The sequence below is a fragment of the Pyxicephalus adspersus genome, chromosome 9 (assembly GCF_032062135.1).
Source record: "Pyxicephalus adspersus chromosome 9, UCB_Pads_2.0, whole genome shotgun sequence".
NCBI lineage: Eukaryota > Metazoa > Chordata > Amphibia > Anura > Pyxicephalidae > Pyxicephalus > Pyxicephalus adspersus.
The window spans coordinates 36,870,330-36,897,409 of record NC_092866.1 but is presented as its reverse complement, the minus strand read 5'-3'; the positions used below and the strand labels follow the sequence as shown (position 1 = coordinate 36,897,409).

Here is a 27,080-nt window from a genome sequence, read left to right as displayed (position 1 = left end):
AGCTGTCCACTTAGATTCGAGCTGTTCCAGGGAAGAAGTAAGTTCGAGATTCTTTCTTTCTGGATTTGGTGAGCATTAGGGGCATAGTAGTTCATAATTATAAGCCCTATGTCAAATAGAAAGCCTTGTAGTACTAGATAACGACCAGTAGGGTCTGGTATTTCTTTTGTACATTGAAAGGGCGAGTTTTTATTAAAGGCTATCAAAGCCCTCTCCTCTTTTCTTGAAAATAAGCTTGGAAAATCTGAGGAAATTTCTTATGGAAATATGAGGGCTAGAAGGATTGTAAAAACCTATTTCCTTGAAGGCAAAGAATATTTGCCTTCAGGGAAGCGTATTAATTAAATGCTTTCTTCCGCTTTTGTGGGGAATTAATCACTGTACAATATGGGTTACAATTACACAAGTCTCAGCCATTATTGATAGTACCGGGGGAGAAAAACTGCAGAGATGAAAAGGTTAATAAATATGATGTGGGCCTTTCCACCAACCATGAGGTATACCACAATATAGACCAAACTGTAATAGAAGGGCAAAATAGTGAAAAAACAACTGAGAAACAAAACAGAAAAGAAAAGAAAAAAAAAGATACAAAACCAAAAGGCCTAAGCCTGTAGGTCTTTAACAAACAACCCGTCCTGCAAAAGCAGGTAGAAGGTAAGCTAAGTAGTCATTGACTAAAAAAATGGGTAAGGCACCTAACACACCCGGGCAGGTGTTACTTTACTATAAAACATCTTGCAGTCAATAAAATAAAGTGAAGTGCAATCAGTAACATCATCTTAATAAAGCCTATTCTAGCACAAACAGACAAAACCCCCACTGACATTATTATAACAGACAGAGCATATTACTCATCATAGAAGAGGGAGAGGTGCAAACAAAATAGTGCTCAGAAAGAAAAAATAAAAAAATTTTTTTTAGCAAATCCAACAAATCAGGATTCGTGTGAAATCAATCATCCTCCTAGCACATGCATCATGGAGCGCTACTAGTGACGTTAGTGTTCATAACCCTGAGAGGAAACATTATTATGTATTGCCGACTACAAAACATCTCGCAATCAATAATATAAGGTGAAGTAAAATCAGTAACATCATATCAATAGAGCCTGTTCTAGCAAAAACAGACAACCCCCTATTGACAAAGCATATCAAACATCATAGCAGTGGGCGAAGTGCAAAAAAAAATAGTGCTCAGAAAAAAAATAAAATAAAAAAAATTATCAAACTCAACAAAACAGGATTCATGTAAATCAGTCATCCTCCTAGCACGTGCACTATGGCGCGCTACTAGTGACATTAGGATTCAGCTTGATAGCCTTGAGAAGAAACATTATTATGTATTGCCGATTGCAAATTCCACCTAGGAGAGAGTTTCAGACGCTTGCTGGTTTCCCAGATAGAGGTGAGCCGAGAAGATCTCTGAGGTCTTGGGAAGTCTCTAGAATCAGCCCCCTTGACTTGCAGCTGTAGTCTCTGGAAAAGGGCTTGAGCTTCTTCTGTATTCACCACAGAAGGTAAGGTAAGGCCAGGTAGGCAAATTTGGTAAGGACAAGATCTAAACACTAAGTCCTTCCTGTTCCATGCGGCTTTCACAATATCCTCCTTGATTTTCTAGAAAGTGGGTTTTATAAGCACATCTCATGGGGGACCATCAGCTTTCTTAGGGGCTAATGCCCTGTGGATCCAGTCACATTCCAGTCTATCTGGAGGCAGGTTAGGAAGCAAATCCTGTAACAAATCACCAATATATGCAGGGAGGTCAGCTATAGACTCTGGAATGCCTCTGATTTGTGCATTAACCCTCCTGTTTCTATTTTCTAGGTCTTTCAATTTGAGAAGGGTGGATTGTAACTCTGTTTGAATTGCATTATAATATCATGATCATGAGAATCAATTACTGTGATGGCATTATCCATCTTTGTTTTCAGGTCATGGATGTGGGCCCCCAGCTCCCTTATTTCTTTAGTAATGTTTAGGGAAAATTTATCAGTGTCCTGTGTAAGCTCAGAGTGTAGTAGTTGTTCAATTGTTTCCAAAAGCTCTGCATCTATGGCTTACCTGTGCACTGGGCATGGAAAGAACAGACCCATTGCTGGAATTCTCTTCTAATAAAATGGGTGGTGAGGAAGGAGGTGTCTGTATGGAGGAGGCCATGCCCGCCATCTTGCCTGCCTGCCGCGCGGTGTGTGCGTCTTGCCAACTGCTGTGGACTTCCCCATCGGTGCCAGGAGGATAAGAGGCAGTGCGGGTGAGGACTAGGGTGCGAGATGTCGGCGGATGGAGCATGCAAAAGTAGCTACTTGCCCGGGTGGTGAGGAGCCAGATCAAATTGCAACCATCTTGACTGGCTTCCCACAAGCACCCCCTTTTTTCTAGCATTTTTACTCAGATCAATACTTGGGTATAACATGTTACTGGGTACTGAAAAAACCATGCACCATTCCAGAATATAACTAAATGGAATGGAGATTTACATTCTATTACCAGACAAGAATGAAGTGTGCAAAAATATACCTACTAAAATATGACACAGTTTGCACAAAATGTGTTGCACTCTATTATTTTAAAGCTTAGCAGCTTTTTAGCAGGTCCTGTGTTACAAATATTAGAAAAAGAAAAGGTAAGGGACTTTAAAGGCAGTATATATTGTGAGGGGTTACACTCAAGATCGCCTTTGCTGGGGTCAAAGGACATTTGTCTGGTTCATCTAACTCAGATCACACACCAAGGTATCAGCCTTAAGCTGACTTGCAGCCAGGTTTATTGAAGGTTGCAGATAAAATAACAAAAACAGCAAAAGAAAACCTTGCCCGTCCGGCACTTACTATACATCAGACGTCCCTGTCTATCAGCTGGAGGGCTTCTCCCTGTCAGCTCATAACCAAGCTTTCAGCAACCTTCTACTCACTTTTGAGCTCACTCACACAGACTGACTTGAGCTCACTCCCCCAGACCAACTTTCTGAGTCTCTCAGCAGAGCTCCCTCACACAGGCCACCTGTCTGTGACTCCAAGCTGAGCTCCCTCACACAGGCCACCTGTCTGTGTCTCCAGCAGAGCTCCCTCACACAGAACCCCTCCACCTCCAATCCTGTCTTGGTGTCACAATATATATATATATATATATATATATATATATATATATATATTTATATATACACACACACATTGTAAAATTGACCAATATTAGTAACATTGAAAACTCTTTAATATAAAAATTAAAAACAAACGATAACAGAACAAAACATGCAAACCACATATGCATGAATTATCCTCCATATAATTCATGAGGATAATTCATGTATATGTGGTTTGCATGTTTTGTTGTTTTATTGTTTGTTTGTTTTTTTATGTTAAAGAATTTTCAATGTTACTGGTATTGTTGAATTTTACAACTGTTAGTTACTCTGCAACATAGTCATAATATATATATATATATTACACATATACATATATATACATTATATATATATATATATATATAAATATCTATACATGTCTTTAAAGTCCTTCACCTTTTCTTTTTCTATTATTTGTTAATTTTGAGATGTGGCAGGTGTAATTTTTTAACTAAATGTGGGAGTCTCCTGGTTTGTTTCTTTGAAACCCTGTGTTACACTTATGCACAGCTAGTGGAGTGATTGGGCTAATAACACAATAAACTATTTGAGCAATAAAATTTGCACATGTTCATTTGTTTTTAATATTTAACCCCCTAGCAGTAATCCCGAGTGTGACTCGGGTTAGATTTTACCTGCGAATAGCGGTAATCCCTAGTCACACTCGGGGTAGCTTTAACCTAAAAAAAAACCCACTTACGTAGCTTCGTTGCCATCCCCCGTCGTGAAATTCCTGGATTAAGGCCTGCCAATATACATTTCACAACAAAACCAACAAGCAAGCAAATCTCTGAGGCTACAGTTTCATCGAGTGAGTGAAGCCCTGAACACAGGATCAGATCCAAACATTCTACATAAGCCACTTGTTGATAGAAAGAATATTATATTCTCGCCTCTGCACATGAAACTGGGTCTGATGAAGCAGTTCGTTAAAGCTTTGCCAACTGAAGGAGACTGTTTCAAGTACCTCATTTTGGCATTTCCCAGCCCGTCATCTGAAAAAATAAAGGCGGGGGTGTTTGATGGTCCACAGATTCGGCAGCTTATCAAAAATGAACATTTCACCAGGATACTGTCAGAAGTCGAAAAGAATGCTTGGTTATCATTCAAAGCCAAGGACTTTCTTGGAAACACATAGGCAAATAATTACACAAAAATTGTCCAGAAACTCTTGGGAGAGCTACAAAATGCTTGGTTGCAATATGAGCATCAAGGTGCTTTTTCTTAATAGCCATCTTTCTAACTTCCCAGAAAACCTTGGTGCAGTCGGTGATGAGCAAGGTGAACGATTCCACCAAGATTTGAAGGTCATGGAAGGACGGTATCAGGGTAGATGAATGACTATTGTTGGAGCATCCAGCGGAATTATCCTAATACTCAACACTCCAGGAAAAGCTATAAATTTTTACCTTAACCGCTTACCTGATTATTTTCAAATGTTTTACTGAAAAAAAAAATGTCATTGTGTAACACTAAATCCTTTGTATGAACAAAAGAAATTGAAATAAATAGTACATTCAAGTTATTATTTCATTATTTTTTCATTGAATGTAAAATTTGTATGTTTTTTGACAAAAATGGAGGGTACCCTGTATCGTAAAAACTGGATGTGATAGTAAAAAACTGGGGTCATTTCTGGATTCACCACGGAAAAAAATATTAAAAAAACAAGTGTAAGATCTAACACAACAAAAAATGTGTTACCCAGTGAAATGTTTGTACAGCCTAAACAATTACAGGAAGACAAATTGTTTAATAATACTATGAAGTATTTAAGTATAGTTTGTATGAAAACCGTATTTTATGTGAAGAATAATAGGAACATATTGAAGAAAAATCTTTAATACTTACTATTAAAGGCATGTCTTGTGTCTTCAGTTACTTTTTTGATGATTAGAACACTTCCTGTTTTCTGCCAACAGAAGATTCAGAAAATTAGGATTGCATGTAAGAAATGTTTACAAAACTTTCATAGCTCACTGAGAACTACAGAGGTTGTGGATTTACCTAATAGTTTCAATTAGAAATGTTTCTTTGAATGTAATGCAAGTTCTTAGTCAAATTTTTGGTAAAATGTAAGTTTAGCTAAAACTATTGTGCATCAAGGTGTTTTGAAAAAAAATTGGCTATATGCTAAAATATCAGATGTGACAATATATTCAATATAAATTCAACGCAAATATTACATACTCATCCATGATCTATAATTAGCTTTCTGGAATTCCTGGTACTTCTTAAATTGGAGTACCCAACATCTTCCTTTCCAACACAAGCACCTAAATGAAATAAATATATTCCTTTTCTGCAAACTACTCAAGCAGAAGTGGCCGTTTAATGGTTTGTCGTTCTAACAAATAATTACCCATTTTGTCAGGAAAGCATGTAAATTTGAAGGCACTATAGGAGTTGATAAAATAAAAACAGGACTTTATATATTTCATGCATACTTTAATATATTTATTTATATACCTAATATATGCTTTATTTATTTGTGTGTGTGTGTGTGTGTGTGTGTGGTACCCAATAGCATTTGTTTTTTCTGCTTAACCAAACTCAGATAGCATATATAGCAACTTTTCAAAAGTACTGTTTTTACATTTTCTATAGTTTGGGGTAGTACAGCAGTGCTATTGAACAAGTAAAAAAGTGCTAATAAATATTTATTCCTTATTGACTTTGCATGAACTGTTAAATAGAAAAATCCAAATGAGCTTTATGATCATCTGGAAATGGTCAACCTAAAAAGAAACAGTTGTTACAGCAACAGGATGTGTGGAGAAGCTTTTGCTATTACTTGGTAAGTTGCATGACCTGACTGCTGTGTTCATATCTATGCAGTGCGGCACTGAACTGTATGGTAATACATGTAACACAAATTCTGAATAACACCACAATTTAGTTTGCTATGTCAACTCACCACAACACATTGTACTTCATATTTCCACATATAGCTCATTGTACCTCACACTTCCATCTGTAACCCTTTGCATTGCATATTTCCATGTGTAATGCATTGTACCTCACACTTCCACAAGTAATCACGTTTCTACATGTATTTTATTGTACCTCATGTTTTCATGTGTAATGAATTGTACCTCATGTTTCCCTGTGTAACACATTGTATGTCATGTTCCCACATGTAACACAATATACCTCATGTTTCCCCGTGCAACGCTTTGTACCTCAGGCTATCCATGGGTTTAAATTAATGGGCTGCCTTACGTCACGGTAGCACACAGCACAATGAGTAGAGGAGGATTAAACCCACCTGTTTCTTATGAATCTCTCCCTTCACTTCCTGCCTTGTAGACCCAATGGACCTGATTAATCAAGCAAGTGTGGGTAAGCTCACTATCCGCCGATATACAAGGCATATTTCCGCAAGCTGGAGCCGAGTGCTAGAACATTAGACAGCCAGATTCCTGCCTTGATAAATGAGCAATAGGGGTTGAGAATATGCCAATTAAGGCATTTAGTTTGCAGCTGCGCGATTCAGGAGGATCTGTTAAGCTCTGTCAATGGTGAGGTCATAGCAATTATTTAGCACACACCTGCTCCCTGTTCTGTGCGCATCTACAGTCCATTACAGGTCAGTTTGAATCTTTAGGCTGGGTCTACATGAACGATTTTAAAAACGCATATAAACGTTCCTACCATGTTTATATGCGTTTTCATGCACTTTTACAAGCGTTTTAAACCTTAACTTTAAAACGCTAAAAAACTTTTATAAACGCCTATGACCCGGTTTATAAAAGCGTTTATAAAAGTTTTACTTTTAACCCTTTCAGGGAATGGGTACAGGGGTACATAAAACCCTTTACTCATCCCCTGAAAGGGTTAAAATATGTGTAAAAAATGGAAGCTTTCATAAACGCTTAAAAACGCTTGAAAAAGCCTCCATTGAGTTAAATGGAAGCGTTTTCAAGTGTTTTCCCGCGTTTATCCAGCGCTTTAATTTTTTAAACATTGCAAGCAACGTTTAAGATAACGCTCAAAAACGTGCCTGAAGGAAACGTCCTGGTGTAGATTAGCCCATTGGAATGCATGGGGACTTCAAACATGGGCTTTAAAAGCCTCAGGTTAAATGCTGCGGAAACAGTCCGTGTAGACTAAGCCTTAATGCTTCATCTTCTTTTGAGTAAGTACTATATTTTTATGTTATATTATACTCATTCACAAAATTGATTCATTTATTGTTTCATTTGTTGCACTTTTGTGATACTTTTTGGTTTGCTTTGCTTTGCAACACTTTAAATCACTTGATTTAAATCAAGATGTATATGTAAGGAACTTACCCGCCCTGCGAGCCCGCGGTGTCCCTGGGGTTCCCAGCCACAGAGGGGGACGCCACAGTAGCAGGCAGCATGGCCGAGGCTGCTGCCCTGCTCACAGCTTGTCTGTCTCTACAGGCGGAGGGATCCGCCCTGGCCAAAGTACTGTTCAGCCAGGCAGCAGCCCTTGCATCCCTTTGGATGTGGTTCCTGCTCCCAGCACTCCTTTGCAAGTGCAAAGTAGTGCACGTCCTAGGGGTACTGTGGGAAGAGGTGCGCGTGTCACCATGCGTCCCTCTTGTACCCCCCGAGGGCGTGGCACACGGCTGCCTCGCCCTAGGGCGGGACAGAGTTAGTTTGAATTCCCTGCGGCCAATCAGCTGCAGGGGATTTACTCAGTCTCCTATCAGACAGTGCCAGGTGGCGCAAGGTGATTGGTCATCCTGGCCATTTAAGGAGAGCCTGTCCATTACACCATTGCCCGATATAGCCTCTGTTACCACAGTGTGCTTGGGTGTGTCTTTGTGTATGTTAAACTTTATCTGCTTGTCATCTCCTCAGTGACCTGGTCTGAAACTAACTCTGATTGAACTCTGCCAGCCCTGACCTCGGATTGTTACTGACCTGCATTTGCCTTATCCTTCTGTACCTTGCTTGATTGAAATTAACCCTTGCTGTGCTGTGCTGTTTTGAATAAACCTGATTCAAGGATATCTGGAGTTGGTTGTGGTTTGTGTGCCCAGGCGCATTACAGTATATATACTAATTAGCACTTTTTTTTAATATGTCACCACACAATAGTATGAATGTCAAATAAATGTCACTAAGCATTCGCGATCTGATTCAAATTTCATTCTAGTTTGGCTTTATAGAAATCAAATATTTGAAAAAAGAATTGTTGCCAAAGATGTTATAATACATGTATCAACGGCCATTTAGTGATTTCACTTGTGTGTGTGTGTATGTCAAAATACATTTAAATGCATATAAATACATACATTTTCATTATTACTATTTTATCTGGACTGGTTTGGGGAAGAAGAAATAGGCAATCTTTTCAATTTGAAGCATGTTAAGCAATATGCCCCCAAAAAATTGCCTATTTCTTCCTATAATTTCTCTTTTATATGTATACACATAAATGCATACATACATACATACATACATACATGTATGGACATACATTAGTGCACATGAAGCAAAACAAACAATATACACATAAAAAGAAAAACTTACGGGAATGAAGATTCTTCTGGAATATTGGCCCGCGCATTTTTGAACCGATAGAACACAGTTCACGGGCACATAGCAGTTATGCATTGGCGCATATTAATGCACATCACACTCCAGGGGTTTGGTGCACAACTATGCACATCAACCAAGTTTTAATAAGCTAATTGTGCTCTTTTTAGCCTTTCAAAGAATTCATAGAAGGGAACTTCTTAAAAACAAGCATAATTGACTTTTTAAATTGTAGGTCCTGGGAGATTGTAAAAGAGACCACATAAAAACAAACCCCCAAAAAACAAACAACTACAAAATTTTTCAAAAAATGTTATTCAAAACAAACCCATCTGCTAAAAGGTCACATCAAAATATAGAGACCACACAGACACCACTAAATTTACATGACACTGGATATAGATATACACATATATATATATATATATATATATATATATATATATATATATATATATCTATGTAAGCAAAGAAGAATTTAGTTGGATGATCTAGTCCCCTGGCAAAAGCAAGGTCTCACCTGCCCGAACTCGCAAGTATTTATCACCAGGCAGATCCTCGGGTCGGGCATCGTAAGCGTTTAGGTAGGAGCCTATGTAAACAGCTGAAATACGTTAACTCTTTCCGAACCTGAAAATATTAGGTCATTTAAAAATATGCTCATTTCTTAGCTAATATATATGTTTGAAACATTTGAACAGCCCAAACATTTTTAATTAGGGCTAAGTGTAAGATGTGTGCCATTTAAAAGAATGATGTTTTAGGGTAACAGTGACTTTTAATGCAAGCTCGCTAATCTCAAGCTCACGGAGAAGTGCGGCTCGAAGCGAGTGAGCATTTCAGTTGATAAATGCCGGGTGAATATGCTAGCTTATTCTCGACAGGTGAAAAGTGGTTGATAAAAAGGTTTTTGGCGTCCGATTTCAGATCGCGAATACACGGCAAGTGAGGCGAGTTTCTAATTTTGCTTGATGAATCAGACTCAAAATGAGAGATAAAGTTTAACTAAGGTTTTAAAACAAAAAATTACAAGCAGTCATTTTTATTTATTCGAAAAGAAATATAATATGGACTAAAACAAATTTAAAGCTTAAAGTAGAGCCAGCAATGTAAGATGAATTCAAGAATCCATGCTGCTTTAATTTGTTTACTTTCCATATGCCCAAATTGTACTCTATACCCAAAACATATTTTTATTTGTTTTGTATGGAATGAGGAATGGATAGGACCCCTGTCATGTTTTACTGCTCTGTATGAGAAATTTTAGAGTTTATTTTTCCTCACATCCTATTATGGCAACAAACCTGTTTCTGTAAATCAGAAAAAAGCTGGCACAGATTTTAGGGCTCTCCTCTTTTCACTTCTGCCACTGTTAGAAGGTTTCCTTCACTACCTGATCTCGCACATAAAACTTTTTACTACTTAAAATCATTTCTCCAGAAGAGCCTCTAACTTAAGTGAAATCTTTCAGAAGTTTGAATTTAGTTCAATCCAAAGCTAGGAAAATAATCTTGGATATAAATATGTTTTGATGTAAGGACATAAAAGAAGAGATTGTTGAAGACCTTACCTGCCTTGCTGCTCTGCCTTCTGCTGTGTGCACCTCACTGCAATATGTAGTCTTATGACTGTATGTTACTTTCGTTTTCCTTGAGCTTTTGAAGGCAGTAAAGTACAATGTTCACATTGATAGTGTCTAAAAATAAACTGTAGGACTGCACGTAGGCTCCACAAAGTAAAATTGTTTAGGAAAAGAAAATGAAAGTTATTTAGGCCCAGAAATACCGAACTGACAGATCTGATAATACAAAGCTGGACAGCAAAACATTTCTAACATTAAAAAAAAAATAATAATACAGTATCAGCGATTGTGGAATGTATATAATTGTCAGAATGACAAATTCAGTCAAGTCACCCAACATTAACATATATACACTGATAAATATTTGCATTCATTGTAAAGCAACATATTTAACTCTGAGAAATATATAAGACAATATAAATAATTATAATGTGTAATAAGCTTATTGGGCAACTTGCAGCTGGCTTCTTTGCAAACTGTTTCCGTTGGAACTTTTGCGTAGGAAGCCCATGATGTCGACATGCCCCTCGTTGAGTGGGCCCTGAGCTCTTGTGGTGGAGTCAACCCCATAAAGGAGTAAGCATATTTGATTGTTTCCAGAATCCTGAAAGAAATTATCCTTGCAGGAGCCGCCTGACCTCTTTTAGGTCTGCTGGGGTATACGAACAGTTACCCGTTTTTATAAAACCCTGTGTTCTTTTTAAATAGGTGGATATTATCTGAACCATATCCAACTTTTCCAAATCATCTCCCCCTTCCTGAATTCCTGCCTGTGTAGCATTCATTGCCGGTAGTACTGCTTCCCAGTTTTCTATGAAACACTTATGAAAGAGATTGTGGGGAGGGACATAAACGTACTCTTTCTGAAGAGACAGAAAAGTAGGGTTCTTTACTCGACAGAGATTGAAGCTCTGTGACTCCTAAAGCTTTTCTATGGAACACACCCTAATGGAATAGAAAGGAGCTAGTAAAGAGTTTTAAGTACCCGCAGCAGGTCCCATGTTGGGAATAATGGTCTTAACAGATACCTGTATTTTTATAGTGCTGTAACTAAGGCCTTTATCCAGTGCTGATTGTAAGAATTCCAAGATTTGAGCTGGGGATGGATCTGTTGCAGAGAATCCTGCTTCTTGTGCCATCTGGGAACATTTTTTTCCATATCCTAAAGTAAGTTCTGTTAGTTGTTGGCTTATGTGCTTTTAAAATGGTTTCAGCAACTTGATGACACACCTGCTGTTAGACACCTGTTCCTTTCAACAGAAAGGCAGTCAGCCTTTAATAATATGGTGCGGGTTTGTGCCTATTTCCCTGTATCAACAGGTCTTCCTGATCCAGTAGGAATCAAGGCGGAGCTACTAGCATTTAGTTTACATTTGGAAAACCATGGTCTTCTTGGCAAATGCGGAAGAATCATTATTGCTATCTTCGCTTCTTTCGCGATTTTCAAAAGCACCCTCAAGATTAACGGTATTGGAGGGAATACATAAAGAACTGGGAAGTTCCAACTGATGGAAAAAGCTTCCTGTGTCAGTGTCTGACTGCAATGGAATCTGGTACAAAAGATTGGGACCTAAGCATTGAGTTGAAAGCCTTTAAATCGACCACTAGAGTCCCCTATCTGTGAAAGATCGGCTGTAGATATTTGAAATTAAAGGACCATTCCTTGGAATCTAGGAAGGATCTGCTTAGTGTCTGCCAGTTGATTCTGTACAGAAGATAGGTTGAGGAGAGGTCTTGGAGATGTTCTTCTGCCTATCAGAAAATAATTGATGTCCTGTTGTCCATCAAGATCTTCACTTTCTTGTGTACTAGAATCTTTGAAAAAGCTTTAAGTCCCTGCCATTTGGCCATCAATTCCTGTCGATGGACCCCCATATTGATCTTGAACCTGGTATTTGTCGCAATGGGCTCCCCAACCCATTTGAATTTGCATCTGTAGTGAAAATTATCCAATCTCCTTGTTCTAATTACACTTCTTTTGGATAGATTCTGTGTTGATTCCCACCATAACAGATCCTTTCGTACTGGTAATGGAAGGTGAATTTCCTGTTTCACTGATACTCAGTTAGGAAACATATTTGTAATCTCCACATGTGCCATCTGGGATGCAGGAATTTTTTAGCCCTAGGTAAACTCATGCATTCCTTGCAGCCACTGTTTGGGTTCTTGAGAACCGCACAGCCCATTCTCTTATTTGACTTATCTTGCGTAGGGGAAGGCACACCTTTGTTTTCTTTGTATGGACTGTTACCCCAAGATATTCCATTACTTGGGTAGGACACAGTTGACTCTTCTGATGGTCTACCAACCAACCTATTTATGCTAGAATAGTTAACACTTGTTCCCTGTCTTTCACAAGCTGCTTCTTGGAATCTGCCAGAACCAGGATATCATCTAGGTAATGGTAGAGACATATGCCCTGAAGTCTCAGAAAGCAACCACTGCCACGAAAATCTCCTTTTCTTTGGTGGGGAAGGAAAGGCTTCTTCCCACTGAATGGCCTCTCTAATGGAAAGCATTTACTAATGAAAAATCAAAAGAGAAAGGGCACTCTTCTTCCCTTTCTGAACCAGAAATTTCTGAATCCTCGGAAGGTTTTCACTGCCTTATCGGCTCATTCTGTGAGTTGGAGCTGGGCTCTGCAGTGAGTCTCTTTAGACTTTCCGAAAAAGCCTGATCAGTGTAACATTTTATCTCCCTGGACTCTCTTTATCTCGACATGCCACTTTAAAGCATATAGCACACACCAGCTTAGATGCGCCACATGCCCAACATAATTTGCTTACCGGGTGCACCACTGATTTACTTGTGGAATGAGAGAGTGACCTCTTTCTAATAATAATTTTACAGGGTGAGATTTCTCTTGTCCCTTGTCCTCTTTTATAGGATCGACAAATAGGACTGGGAGAAGCCAGATGTATTTTCTTTCTGGGATGCTTTTTTCCAGGGCTTTTATTCCTGTAATGAGGTAGTACAAAAATATGTATCTTTATCTATGTAAAACTGAAAACATCAAAAAAATATAGAAAAAAAGATTGTTCTTTACCATTGCCAGAGATGCAAACAGGGAAGTATCTGTAGCTAGGAAAAAGTGAAATTGCTCACAATGGAATCCAAAACACAAATCCAAACATATGTACTTACAGTACAAGTCTTTGCTAAAGAGCAATTATTCTAGACAACCCAAATGTCAAAACTTTTACATGTAATGTAATTATCTCAGCTGAAACCCATCCTTGAAATTATGCTGGGGATATAAACTCCCAGCCTTCCTATGGCTCTGTCTTGGCTGGTGAGCTGGGAGGAGGTCCAAGCTGAACTGTGAGTAAAGACACAGACTTTGTTGGAAAAGATGTATGGTTAGGGCCTTAGAGTCCTGCACAGCACTAGGTTGGGCTGGGTTGTTTGTAATTCATCTGTTTGTTTTATTTTGCCTGTTTTTGTGTGAAAATACTATTAGCGCATAAAACCCTTGTTGCACTTTTAACCTTCTGGCCTTGTTTCTTGTTTGAAACACCCCCTGTTGCTACGGGCGATCTCACATATGGTGGAGGATGTGGTCAGCTGTATAAGCGGGTGTTTGGAAGGCCAGCATGGAGGAGATACTAAAACAGCTTGTTTTGGCAAATGCCAACCAACAGCATACTAACCAACAATTGCTGCTAGGACTGGAAAAAGCAGAGGCCCGCTACAAGGAATTGTTAGAAATATAAGCACAGAGCTACCAACAACAATTAGATGCACTAAAACAGCAGATATCTTTACGAGCGCAGGCTGACGCTGAGAGAGGTGCTGGGCGTATGCCAGTTTTTCAGGTAACCCAGTTGGTGCCAAAAATGACTGTGGATGATGATCCTGAGGTGTTTTTGACCTCATTTGAAAGAACTGCGCAGAGAGAGGACTGGCCCCAAGCGCAGTGGGCGGGTATAGTTGCCCAGTTTCTGACAGGGGAGTCACAGAAGGTGTATGGTTACCTGGCACTGACAACGCCAAGTGTTATGTGAAGCTTAAAACTGAAATTTTGAGGAGTCTGGGCATGATTCCTGCGGTGCGGGCCCAACGAGTGCACAAATGGACTTACCAGACACATGCGGACCTCCAGAAAAGGTTGTTACCCAGGGCAAAGCAGATGAATTTTTTTGCTGACTGGAGAGCGCAAAAGGCTGAAGGAAAAGGAAAAAGGTGAAAAAATTTTTAAGAGACAGAAGCTGCAGATGAGGATATGGAAGCTTCTGAGAGAACTGGGGACTCTTCTGAAGCCCCAGCTGAAAGGTTTGCCTCTCTACAACCCCAGCTGTTTCTGAACCTCCATCACAAGAGTCCAAGGAATCAAAACAGATGCAAAACCTTCAGCTGAAGAAACTGCTCCTCTACCAACTGAGGGTCAGAATGCAGAAAATATCCCTATGTAAGATACTTCTGTGCTGATTGAGACTGAGGTGCAGGCTGCTGAAAGTGTTCCTGTGTTGGCTGGGGAAAAGTTTCCTCTGGTTGAAGTCCAAGCTAAAGGATGGGACCCTGTTTTAGCTAAGACAAAAGAACAGCCTGAAGGGTAGGAAGAAGAAGCTAAGCCAATGGTAGCTGAAGAAGGAGATGTTGGATCTGAAAATGATGAGAATGAAGGGACAAAAGAGAAAGATGAAGAGGTTGGCAATCTGCAACTGGGCTTGGCCTACCAGTACAGTAGCAAGCACAATAGTGCCATACCTCACTTCACACAGTCTACTGAAGTCATGGAGAAGAGAGTGGCTCTACTTTCAGAACAGTTGGAAAAAGCTGTAAATGAGAAAATTCAGAAGGAAAAATTGAAGATTACAAAGAAACCCATAAAAGTATCCCTGTTTCCAGAAAGGCGTGGGAGGAGTTTAGTAAATTAGGTGAAGTAAAGAGGGAAGGAACTGTCCCTGTTGTGCCTAATGAACAGGATGCCCAGGAGCATGTTAAGGAAGGTGTTGCTACATCAGTGGATGTGAAGGCTGAAAAAGTGCACAAAGCTTCCAAAACCAACAAAAATTAAAAAGAAACGAGTAAAGAAAACTTTCCAATGTAAGCTGTGCAGCTATATTTGTCCCAGACGCTCAAATCTTGATCCTCACATGCAGAGGCACATAAGAACTGGTTCTGTGTAAAAGCTATATGCTACGTTTGTCATGTTCGGTTTACGCAGGGTGGAACCAGGAAAGTGCACATACTGCAAAAGCCTACTGAGAATGTAGCCAAAGTTCACTGTCCCCATTGTGATACAGTCTTCAATGACCCTTAAGGCTTTATTCAACATCAGAAGTCTCACAACAATGAATTGCGATTTAAATGTGATTGGGGTGTGGCAGAGAAAAATGTGAAGACCATCACCACAGTGGCTGTTAATAGTGTCATGCCAATAATACAGAAACTGGAACCTCAGCTTGCTGTAGCAAGCAACATAGCTGGCACTGGACTAGATAGGATTGAAGAGAGGCTGCCCACTTTGTTTTAGCCAAGTGACAAGATTGTAACTAATGCCTTAGAAACTGTCATTGGTGCTAAAGATGCAGTGATTCAAAATTTAACTGGAGTGGTTGATAAGACCAAGGAAACAGTGTATGACAGTGTGGAGATAACCAAGTCTGTTATAAATGGAAGCATCAACACTGTGCTTGAGAGCAGTGTGGTGCGCAAAATGAGCCGCGGTGTTAATACTGCTCTTTCAAAGTCTGAAACTCTTCTTGAACAATACCCACCCCCAACTGATGAGGAACTAGAAAAGGAGGCAGCAAAAACAGAGGGATTTGGGGTGTCAAATGACAAGGCAAGCTACTATGTTCGTTTGGGATCTCTCTTTACCAAGGCACGCAAACACGCTTACCATCAAGCATTGGCAAGATTCAGGGATGCTAAATGCAGAAGTCAGGAGGCCATTGCTCAGCCACGGTCTACAGTTGACCTAATTGGCATTGTTCATGTTCTTCCTGGCATATTTAATCAGAAAATACATGATGCACAGGAGAGGCTCTACAACAAAAAGGGAGAAACCTGGACGAAAGCAGAAAGTGCGGTCCAAGCAAGAAGGTTCAACTAAGTAGTAAAGATAAAGCAAGAACTGAGTGATACCTGCACCAAGCTGAAAGAGCAGAAGAAGTTACTAACAAAAGAGAAGGAAGAACTACTGGAGCTGAAGGATGATGTTCAAGAGTACAGTGAGGATCTGGAAGAAACTGATTTGAAGAAAAGACGCTTTGCCAAAGTCACCTAAAGATGCCAGAGCACTAAAAGAACATTTTTTGTTTGTTTGTTTGTTTGTTGTGTTTCACCTAGAAAAAAGGAAGACACAGGTCTTCAATGGCAGCCTACTGCCACATCAGTCTGAATGTTCCTGATCTCAGGTTCATACCTACTTGGCAGCCTGTGTCCCAATCCTAAGGTTGAAACAAAAGGTGGTGGTGGGGGGGGGTGGTGGTGTATGTAACAGCTGGCCAAAGAAATCACAGAGTTTGCCCAGGTACCGGTTATATGCAGAGTATTTTTCTGTTTAGTCAGACATTTTTCCTTTTGATCTGAAGGTGGAGTTGAAGTACCAGGCTGGATTACAATTAGCTTCTTGACCAGATGGGGGAGCTAAAGAGGCCTGGGTATAATCAGGTGTAATTATCTCAGCTGAAACCCATCCTAGAAATCAGGCTGGGGATATAAACTCCCAGACTGATTATTCCTGTGGCTCTGTCTTGGCTGGTGAGCTGGGAAGAGGTCCAAGCTGAACTGTGAGCACAGATACAGATACAGATACAGATACAGATACAGATACAGATACAGATACAGATACAGATACAGATACAGACACAGATACAGACATTGTTGGAAAAGATGTATGGTTAGGGCCTTAAAGTCCTGCACAGCCCTAGGTTAGGCTGGATTGTTCGTAAAGGGAACTAACAGTTAGTGGCCAAGTGGCCAGGCTTTATTTTGCTGTTTGTTTTATTTTGCCTGTTTTTGTGTAAAAATAGTATTAATGAATATACCCCTTGATGCACTTTTAACCTGCTGGCCCTGTTTACTGTTTGAAACACCCCCGTTGCTATGATCTCACAATATATATATATATATATATATATATATATATTTATTTACACACACCTGCACAACATATACGTTTTTTTCTTCCTTTTCTCCTCTTTTATTATATTTAAAAAACACATATCTCCAAAGCTTTAAAAATAGCTTTACTAAATAGCAAGAACCATATCCAACAACACAAGCAGAACTTACTTACCATACGTAATGCATGAGGAATAATAGCCTAGCAGGAACCAAATCCTTTGGAAGTTTAAATATGGCACCAGAGAAAAAAAAATGCCAAAACACTTTCTTTTCAACATACTGAAACTGCGCAGCCTTACCAAAAGGATGTGTACTAAATAAAAACTATACAACTCCTGCAACAACACACCCCTGAGGAAGCCTATAATAGGCGAAACGTGTCGGGAAATAGGTGACCTTAACAGGTCCCCCTTTTTTGTTTGCAATTGACCTATGTTATATGGTGCTGGCAAATCCATGTCTAGGAGAAATATCCAAATGCTGTGACACTAACAAGATATAGGATATATGTTTAAAAAACTATACTGTATAATTATTATGTATGTACGAACTGTAAATAGAAAAATACACAATTAATTTTCACGCACAAAACTTTTGAGCCTCAAAGTATTAAGTTAATTGACAGAGAGGTGGCTCTACCTAATTCATGTCTAGCAGAGGTAAGAACCAAAATTTAATACAAATTATCTGGCTGGTGATCCTGCAAACGCAGTCTAGCATGCCCTGTTTATTCCCCCCAAAGGTGTTGCTTCCAGCAGCAAAGGATATCAAGAAACTAGTTGTCTGTTTTTTGCTCTGCAGCTTGCAGCATTCCTAGTTTTCTTTAGTAGTGCATGTGCCTATCTCAGCATCCTCAGCACATGCATTTGAGACTGTGAGCAGCTAAGGGAATTTTAGAGTATGTGTTTTATCCAAATGGCAGATTAGTTTCTGTCTATGATTTTGCCTTGCCTTTGTTTTTATAGCTTCCCAGGCACCAGTTGTCCATTGTAGCATTTAGCTGGACTGACCTTCCAATGGGGTGGTTATTAGGGATGAGCAAGCAAGACATGTAATTTTGATCTTGCTGTGAGGATCGGGCCTTTTTGGCTTACCGAACATGTAAGCGAGAACAGCCTTGTGGTTCGCCATGAAGTCGTGTTCCCGTCGAATGAACCAAGGGGAAAAGGCAGGGGGGGCGGTAACGCAGAGAAATTTTGGCAGGAATCGCCTCTGGGAGTGAATCTTTTGATCCCAGGATGCACAGCAAGGTCCAGCAGCCAATCATGGGGGATCTGAGCACAGACATATATATGGGGTAGGAGACATATATATACAGGGTAGGAGGGAAGGGTTAGTCACTCCATCTTGTGTTCTGTGTATAGGATAGACGCAGGGAGAGAGGTGTATTGTGACAGGGACAGTGTAGGAGCCTTCCTATTGAATTTTTAGCTACATAGTACTGTGTTTTATAGCACATATATCCTGTTCTACTGTTTAGTATACGATATTGTGTATGTAGAATAGGTTAGGCAGACATCTTTACTTTTACATGAGCAAGTAGCTAGTCAGTTTTGTTAAATTGTCAGCAGTCAGCACATTTAGTGTAATCTATATTGTGTATTGGTGAAGACACTGTTAGTCATCTTTTTTCACACTGTACATTCACTAAAGCTAAATAAAATCAATTGCAGTTCCTATTTACCAAAGAAGACCTTTTGGTACAGTTAAATTTCTGGCCTACTGTAAAATAAATATAGATATTTCAGTGTTTGATACATGTTCCTATTTACCAAAGAATACTGTTTTGTACAGTTAAATTTCTGGCCTACTGTAAAATAAATACAGATATTTCAATGTTTGATACCTGTTCTTATTTACCAAAGATGACCGTTTGGTACAGTTAAACTTCTGGCCTTCTGTGAAATAAATACAGATATTTCAGTTTTTGATACCTGTTCCTATTGACCAAAGAAACGGTCTGGTACAGGTGCATTTTTGCCCGAATATGTAAAAGATGAGAGGTAGACCCAGGGGAAGGCGTGCCGTTGGGCGACCTGCCGAATTTGGCAGGGGGCATACTCCCCGAGAGTCTACAACTGTAGGACAGCACCAGCAGCACAAGTTGTCAAACAGGTCTGAGATGTGTGTGCCGCACCAGTACGCCGGTAGATGTGTTGAGTGGGCGGAATACAATCATACAGCCACGTCATGTGGAGATGATTGTGGACTGGGTCTCAGGGGCCTCAAGTGCAGCAAGCTCTTCTTCTGCAGCAGCAGCAGCAGTAACCAGCACAGCCGTGACAGGAGCAAACACAGGAGTTAGCGTGGCAAATGTGCCTGTACCTTCCAATGACTTTCCCATGTTGGCTTAGATGAAAATGAGGATGATGATGACCGTGATGTCACCTGGAAACCACCAGTGCGTGTAAGTGCTAACAGCAGTTCCAAAACAGACGTAGAGGAAAGGCAGCAGCAACAGACTGGGGATGGAAGGGGCCGCCAATCTGCCTAATGTGAGTCCCAGAGACAGAGGAGTGGGCACAAGCAGGGGAACAGTCAGAGACGATGTGACCGTGGGGGAGGTGGAGCAGACGCAGGGCACTCAGCAGAAGCAGAGACAGGCAAAGAAAAAGAGCAGCAGAGTGGTTGCACACACCTCTCCAGTGTGGTCCTTTTTCATGCTGATGATGACGAGTGCGTAGCAATCTGCATCCTGTGCCACAGGCAGATCAGCAGAGGACAGGCCAGATCACATTTGGGTACAACATCCCTGCTTTTCCACATATGCAAGAACCACAAACTAAAGTGGGAGCAGTACTTGCGTTCTCTTGAAGGAGGTGCACCCACATCATCGTCTCTTCTTCCACCTCCATTGACTCCTTCTACAGCTCCAGCTGTCTTTGCTAGTACGTCTCAGGAGGTTGGTGCCAGCCAGACTTAGTATCAGCTTCTGCCCGCAGGTTTCCTGGTGTCAGATGATGTTTGTCACTGCAAGATGGGTACTCCAGTGACCTCTTCAGCCCCCCTAATGGTACTGGAATATACCAAGCAGGCAATACTTCTACCACACAGCTGTACCCAGTTTACATGGACATGTAATAGATAACATCTCCCGAGCATTGGCATTCTCGGTGTCCAGCCAAATCCACGTCACCATGGACAGCTGGACAACCAGGCACAGAGTGGGACGTTACCTCTCCTACACTGCTCACTGGGTGGCCTTGCATAGCTCAGTGGGCAGTCTGCAAGAGGCATTACAGCACCTGGTACCCCCACCGGGGGTTGTGGTGGGAAAGCATGGGCCATCCCAGTCCTCTCCCTCCTCCTCCTGCATTCCTTCTACCGTCAACCCCTCTCTTTTCGACACTCCTCCTGAAAGGCCAGCAGCAGAGGACACTGTAGTTAAGTGGGCACACCACTACGGCTCCCTCAAGGACATGCGTTGCCCGGCAGTGCTAAGACTGGTGTCCTTGGGGGAGAAAAGTCACACCGCCAGAGAACTCTTGGCTCACAACAGGCAACGTAGTGTGCGACAACAGTGTGGGCCAACCCTGTGGCTGCGCTGCACATGGGTCGCATAACACATGTGCCCTGCTTTGCGTACATACTGAACCTGTTCCTCCGCATGTACCCAGGACTGGAGGACTTACTGAGACAGGCTCGCTCCATCTGCAGCCATGTCCACCGATCCCCTACTGCTGCCATCCCGCTTAGCATGATCCAGCTCCAACAGAGGCTGCCACCGCATAGACTGATTTATGACACTGTGACTAGATGGAACTCCACCCTGCACATGCTCCAGCGTCTGTGTGAGCAAAAGCTAGCCTTCCGCCATTAATTTGTCAGCGTGGTGCATGAAGGCAGTGGGCCCCTTGGTACAGCCACACAACTGAGCTATTTGTTTATTTATCAGTGACCAGTGGCTTCAGATGGAGATGCTGTGCAAGTTACTGGCCCCCTTTGAGCAGGCCACAAACATTGTGAGTCAGGAGCGGTCAGGCTGGAACGACGTCATACCCATCATCTTTCTGCTTGATAATACCCTGTGTGGCCTGATGGAAAGTGGCGATGGGACAGAAGGGGAAGAAAGGGGAGAGGAGGATGAGGGTGACATTACACTCCATACCACACAGCCAGCATCAGCAGGAGCAAGAAGGGATACTGGCCAGCATCAGGAGTTCCAAGAGGAGGAGGAAGATGATGATGATGATGATGAGGGAGACCATGTTGGGTCTGCTGGACAGGACCCGTCCAACCCACATTTGTGCTGTCACACCCCAGGCATTGTGCGGGCGATGGAACAACAGGAATTGCTGCAGCTTGAAGAGGAGGAGGTGGGTGATGAGGAGGAAGATGTTTTGGTGCCTACTAAGGAACAGATAGAGGATGACCCCAGGGAACCCCTCTTTCTTATGTGTGTCCACATGTTGTGATGCCTACGGAGGGACCCCCGCATTTGCAGCATCAAAAACCAGGATGATTACTGGCAGGCCATTCTTCTGGATCACCGCTACAAAGACAAAATGTCACAGTTTCTACCCAACCTGGCACAAGAAAGAAAAATTGACCTGTCTGAGCTGAATACTATGCGACTGGCTGTGTGAGGAGTTCCACGCACCACATTCCACACAGGGAGCTCAGGGAGAGACTGCCTCCACCGTATCCTCCTGTAGTGGCAGCAACAGCAGTAGTGGCAGCAGGCCACACACATCCAAATGTCTAGGCCAAGACGGGGATTTTCTGGATGACTGGCGAAACCTCATGCGGCCACCTCAAACAAGTGAAGTGCAGGGGGAATACCAATCGAGAACGCATGAAGCGCATGCTGCACGATTACATTGGCTCTTTTCTGGCTGGTGGTGGTGGTGTTGATGACAGCAGTTAGGAGGAGGATGCCTATCCTGACAGTAGTGACTCCATTAATTTTTAGGTCAACAGGCTTGAAATCTGCCCGCAGTTGGCACAGTATGCCATCAAGCTTCTTTCGTGCCCGGTATCTAGTGTTCTGTCTGAAAGAACCTTAAGTGCGGCTGATGAGTGGTCATGGACAACCGATCACGACTGTCGCCGGAAAATGTCAATCGCCTCACCTTTTTGAAAATGAACGAAAGGTGGGTTACTAACAACTATCATACCCCCACTGCAGATGTCACTGATTGACTGACACAAGGACTCACTGGCCAACCAAGATGCCTCTGTGAACCCACACTGCTCCTGTGCTGAGTCTGTGGCTGATTCTCTATACAAGTACACAGGAAACCCATGGGGACATATCTTCCTATTCATTCACCTCTAGTGCTCTGTGATTGGCTGAGGAAAGTAAAATTTAACCCACCTCATTTAACCCCTAGCGCCCGGGGATCCCACACTGACAGGAGAATCATCCTGTCATTGTGGTATAAGCTGTAAAAAAAACAAAAGTTAGTTACACAAATCACACACATTCAATAAATTACTTTAAATTACTTTTAACATTAAAGCCTCTTTTTTTTTTAACACATTGTTTTACACAGGAATTTGCAAAGTCAAATCCCGTGTTTCTCAGGTCGTGTCTATCTGAATTTGAACAGCCTTATTCGGGTCGAATATAAGGACAACCCGAATTCGAACACCAACACTATTCATGATGCAAACTAGCAATATCGTCTACCTTCCTACCGCTTCAGGCACCACAGACCACAGCAACAGTGCTGGCACACAAAACATCTTGGTCTGGCCCTTCTACGTTTAATCACAAATTTCAGATAATTGTATTACACACTTCTGGGTTGGCACTGACGATGGACTTCACCCAGCTCTAGATGCCAGTTACCAATGTGGTCAACGCTCCTTCTCAGGGCCCACCGCTTGCTCCTCCTGCTGCTGCCGCCTGCCAGTACTCCAGTCACTAAAATTGTATTACACACTTCTGGGTGGCACTGATGATGTGCTACACCCAGTTCTAGATGCCAGTTACCAATGCGGTCCCAGCTCCCTCTCAGGGCCCACCGCCTCCTCCTGCTGCTGCCACCTGTCAGTACTCCATTCACTAAAATTGTATTACACACTTCTGGGTGGCATTGACGATGCACTACACCCAACTCTATATGCCAGTTACCAATGCGGTCCAGGCTCCGTCTCAGGGCCCACCACCTCCTGCTGCTGCCACCTGTCAGTACTCCATTCACTAAAATTGTATTACACACTTCTGGGTGGCATTGACCATGCACTAGATGCAGCTCTAGATGCCTGTTACCAATGCTGTCCATGCTCCTTCTGGGGGCCCACTGCCTTTTCCTCCTGCTGTTGCTGCTGCTTGTCAGTACTCTATTCACTAAAATTGTATTACACACTTCTGGGTGGCATTGATGATGCACTACACCCAGCTCTAGATGCCATTTACCAACGCTGTCCCCGCTCCTTCTCAGGGCCCACTGCCGCCTCCTCTTCCTGCTGCTGCTGCCTGCCAGTACTCCATTCACTAAAATTGTATTACACACTTCTGGGTAGCACTGATGATGTGCTACACCCAGTTCTAGATGCCAGTTACCAATGCGGTCCCAGCTCCGTCTCAGGGCCCACCGCGTCCTCCTGCTGCTGCCACCTGTCAGTACTCCATTCACTAAAATTGTATTACACACTTCTGGGTGGCATTGACGATGCACTACATCCAGCTCTCCATGCCACTTACCAATGCGGTCTCCCTGGCGATAGCTGACAAGAGGCCACACACTGCTATTGCTCTCACTGACCCACGCTTGGTCCTTGTTCCTCCATCCTTTTGCCTAGTGTCACCGCACTACTCCTCCACAACTTTTTGGGTAGCATTCCTAACAATGTCATCCAGGTCATGATGCCAGCTAACAATGCGGTCTCTTGCTGTTTTACAGCAGAGACTGCTGCTAGAGGGTTGAGTTCACATGTTCAGACACTCTTTCTCAATGTCCTAATGTTTTTGCTGACTTCTGTACACTGTCCATCACGCAAAAATCCTATTTGCCTGCTGTCACTTTACGCAGATCTTTTGGAAGTTCAAGGAAATTTTTGCAAGACTTTTAAACCCCTGACTCTGCTTTTTCTTACCCTTGGAAACCTTGTTTGCCAGATTGATATCTGTGTAAAGGCCCTGGTTCTGTTTCCTGGACCTACCCCTGCTGAATGCTCCTGTAATGAATTCCCTGTGGATCACCTAGTTAACTGACCCCGGACTATCTGACTTCCAATTGAATTTTCTTTTCCAGCTCCCTGTGAGCAACTGTGTGCTGGGACAGTGCCACTAGCGGGAATATCCTTTACGTGAAGAGTGCAGGGTTAGATTGGAGGATTGGCATCTGCTGAGCACTGGTGCTGGACCAGGGCCTTACACTCTAATGCGATTCTGTGGAGAATCTTGTAATGATGTGTAATTTTACAGGAAGATGTCTATTTGTAAAAAACACAAATGAGAAAGTATTATTCTGTATCTCTAATCTAAATTTTTCCTGCACTTAGGTGGAAAGATGGTCCAATTAAGGTGGGTGAAGGAGGAACTTGTATTGTCCCTCAATAGGTCTAAAGACAAAAGTGATGATAATGCTGCTTAGAAATATGGGGATTACCTTTCTTTTAAGTAAACTAGTTGCTTTTGTTATGCTGACCGTTTGGTTTTAAAACTTTCTCATTGACTGGAACAGGTACTCCAAGTAAATCATAATGAGGTTAGAATACAATGGAGCTAATTTATTAAAGCACTGCAAGTCTGGATAAGATACATTTTCAGCAGTGAACCTGGGTGATCCAGCAAACCTGGAATGGATTTCCTAAAAGTATTAAGCTATTTGTTAGCAAATATTTTCAATCCTGGACCAAAACCATTCCAGGTTTTCTGGATCAATCATGTTCACTGATGAAAGTGTATCTTCTCCAGTCTTGGGGAGCTTTTAAAAAATCAGGTCCAATGTCTGGATATTTGTTCTGGCTTTTTGAATTAAAGCATAATGAAACCTGTGCTGGTCCCCTATCCCTGTTCTATCATGGGGTGCCATCATCTTCCTCCTTTTCTTCTTCAAAATTACAATCTTAGTCCATCTTGATTGGCTGTACCAGAATTGCATAACTCTTGCAAAGGTATGCTGGAGTTCTTTTATTACCACATACACAAAATGCATTCAATTTTGAATGCAATTCAAAAACAAACAATTTTTTATCATCTTGTTTTTAAGGATGCTGATGGACCAACATATGTGGAGTTTAAAATCACACAATTGACTTTAACTGTATATATTTTTTTCAGTTAATATGTGTTGCATGTGATTGATAAAGTTGAGTGTAATTTTTTCTATATGGTTTATATCTTGGTGTAACTAAGTATAAAACCGTTATCATCGATAAAGGGTGCCATGCTAAAATTATTATGTATAGTAACTCTTACACAACATCTACATAAAAAAGGGTTGGAGAATGTGAAGGAAGGTCTCCACAGCTGAAACAGAAAAAAATAGACTCCACGGACATTTAAATTCACTCTATCCAAAGGCAAAGAAAAAAATGTCATCTTTAAACCGGACCTTGACCCACCATCAATCTTTTTTTACCCTCTGTTTCACTACCTCACATCAGGTTCCACATCACCATTTTCTGACCTTAATGGGGATTGGTGACTTTTTCAGATTTTTTGCAGCTGACATATTGGTACCAGATTCTGTGCATTTGTCCCCTTTTTTCTGTCCCACAATGTCAACTGCATTCGACTGTATTCCTTTAGTTTTCCTGCCTGCAGGTGACATCAATGTTGTATTGTTGGAGAGAGTTAAAGAGATATTGTTGGACCTGTAGCTTGTAGGGAAATCTGCTGCCTCTTGGGGTATGTAAAATGGATACCCACAAAATGCACCATGATTTAACTGTTATTCAGTCTCATCTGGGTGAGAAAAAAGAAGGGGGTATGTGACTGATGCCCTCTCTCAGCCCACACCCTGCACACAGACTTTCCAGCACGTTCAGTAAGAGTCCACATCATGGTTAACCCTGCCAAAAACACTATCACAGGTAGACTGCCACCACGTGCTTGGACGGAAGCACGCACCATTACCCTTGACAACAATAGTTATGATTCTGCTAGTATTGTTATTTGATTAGTGTTTATTTTCTGTATTTGTTTATGCACTGTGTTTTTTGTATGTTTTTACTTATTAAACACTATAAAAACTGCAAGCTGAATCTCTGAATGCTCTAAGTAGAAATAGTGTAACTTGCTAACCCGAAAACGGTACTATAAACATTGTGATTGCTGAGACATCCCTGCCTGGAGTGGCAGTGGGTGACAGAGACAGGATTAAAGAAGCAGAATCATAACTGCACTTGGTGTCAGTCTACCTCTTGCCGCATGACGGCCCTCCTCAGCCTGCTGGTGCGTGACTGTTGCTGAGTGTGCTGGAAAGTCTAAGAGCAGGGGTGCGGGCTAAAAGAGGGTGTTCGTCACACCCCCCTCTCTAGTTTCTCTCTCCTTACCTCCCCCCTTTCTAATATTACTCTCTCTTTATTTCTTTTCTCCCCCCTCCCTCCTTTTCTGTCTCCTCTTTACCTCATTCCCTCTCCTTGTCTTTCTCCCACTATTCTTTCTCTCACCCTTACTTCATGGTATGTTTTGTGTGTCAGTGTCAAAGACTGGTATTGTTTGGGGGGGGGGGGGGGCACTAGTTAGCTGGCCTAAAGGAGAGAAAGTATAAATCTGGTCCTGACCATCTTTCCATAGATATTGAGAGTTGCCAAGTTTTATATGTCACAGCCGTTGTTATTGTTCATCAACAGGCAGAATAACACTATACAACTGTACACAGCATGTAACA

At 41.6% G+C, this 27,080-nt stretch overlaps 1 protein-coding gene and 1 pseudogene across 2 annotated transcripts in view; one reads left to right on the top strand and one right to left on the bottom strand.

Annotated features, from left to right (window-relative positions):
- Positions 1 to 10,304, bottom strand: part of LOC140337670 (phospholipase A and acyltransferase 2-like) — a 28,975-nt gene extending 18,671 nt beyond the window's left edge. The window contains exons 1-2 of one of the 2 annotated variants that reach the window (XM_072421455.1): positions 10,207 to 10,304; positions 4,975 to 5,035 (exon numbers count right to left, since the gene is read on the bottom strand). In XM_072421455.1, coding sequence (XP_072277556.1) covers positions 4,975 to 4,986 — 12 coding nt within the window. In that variant the 5' untranslated portion in view covers positions 4,987 to 5,035; positions 10,207 to 10,304. Of the gene's footprint in view, positions 1 to 4,974; positions 5,036 to 6,391; positions 6,486 to 10,206 lie in introns of those variants that run through there. The other variant, XM_072421456.1, reaches the window with a different exon arrangement.
- A 4,488-nt stretch (positions 10,305 to 14,792) lies between these two features.
- LOC140337705 (perilipin-2 pseudogene) lies at positions 14,793 to 16,276 on the top strand (annotated as a pseudogene).
- The last annotated feature ends 10,804 nt before the right edge of the window (positions 16,277 to 27,080 follow it).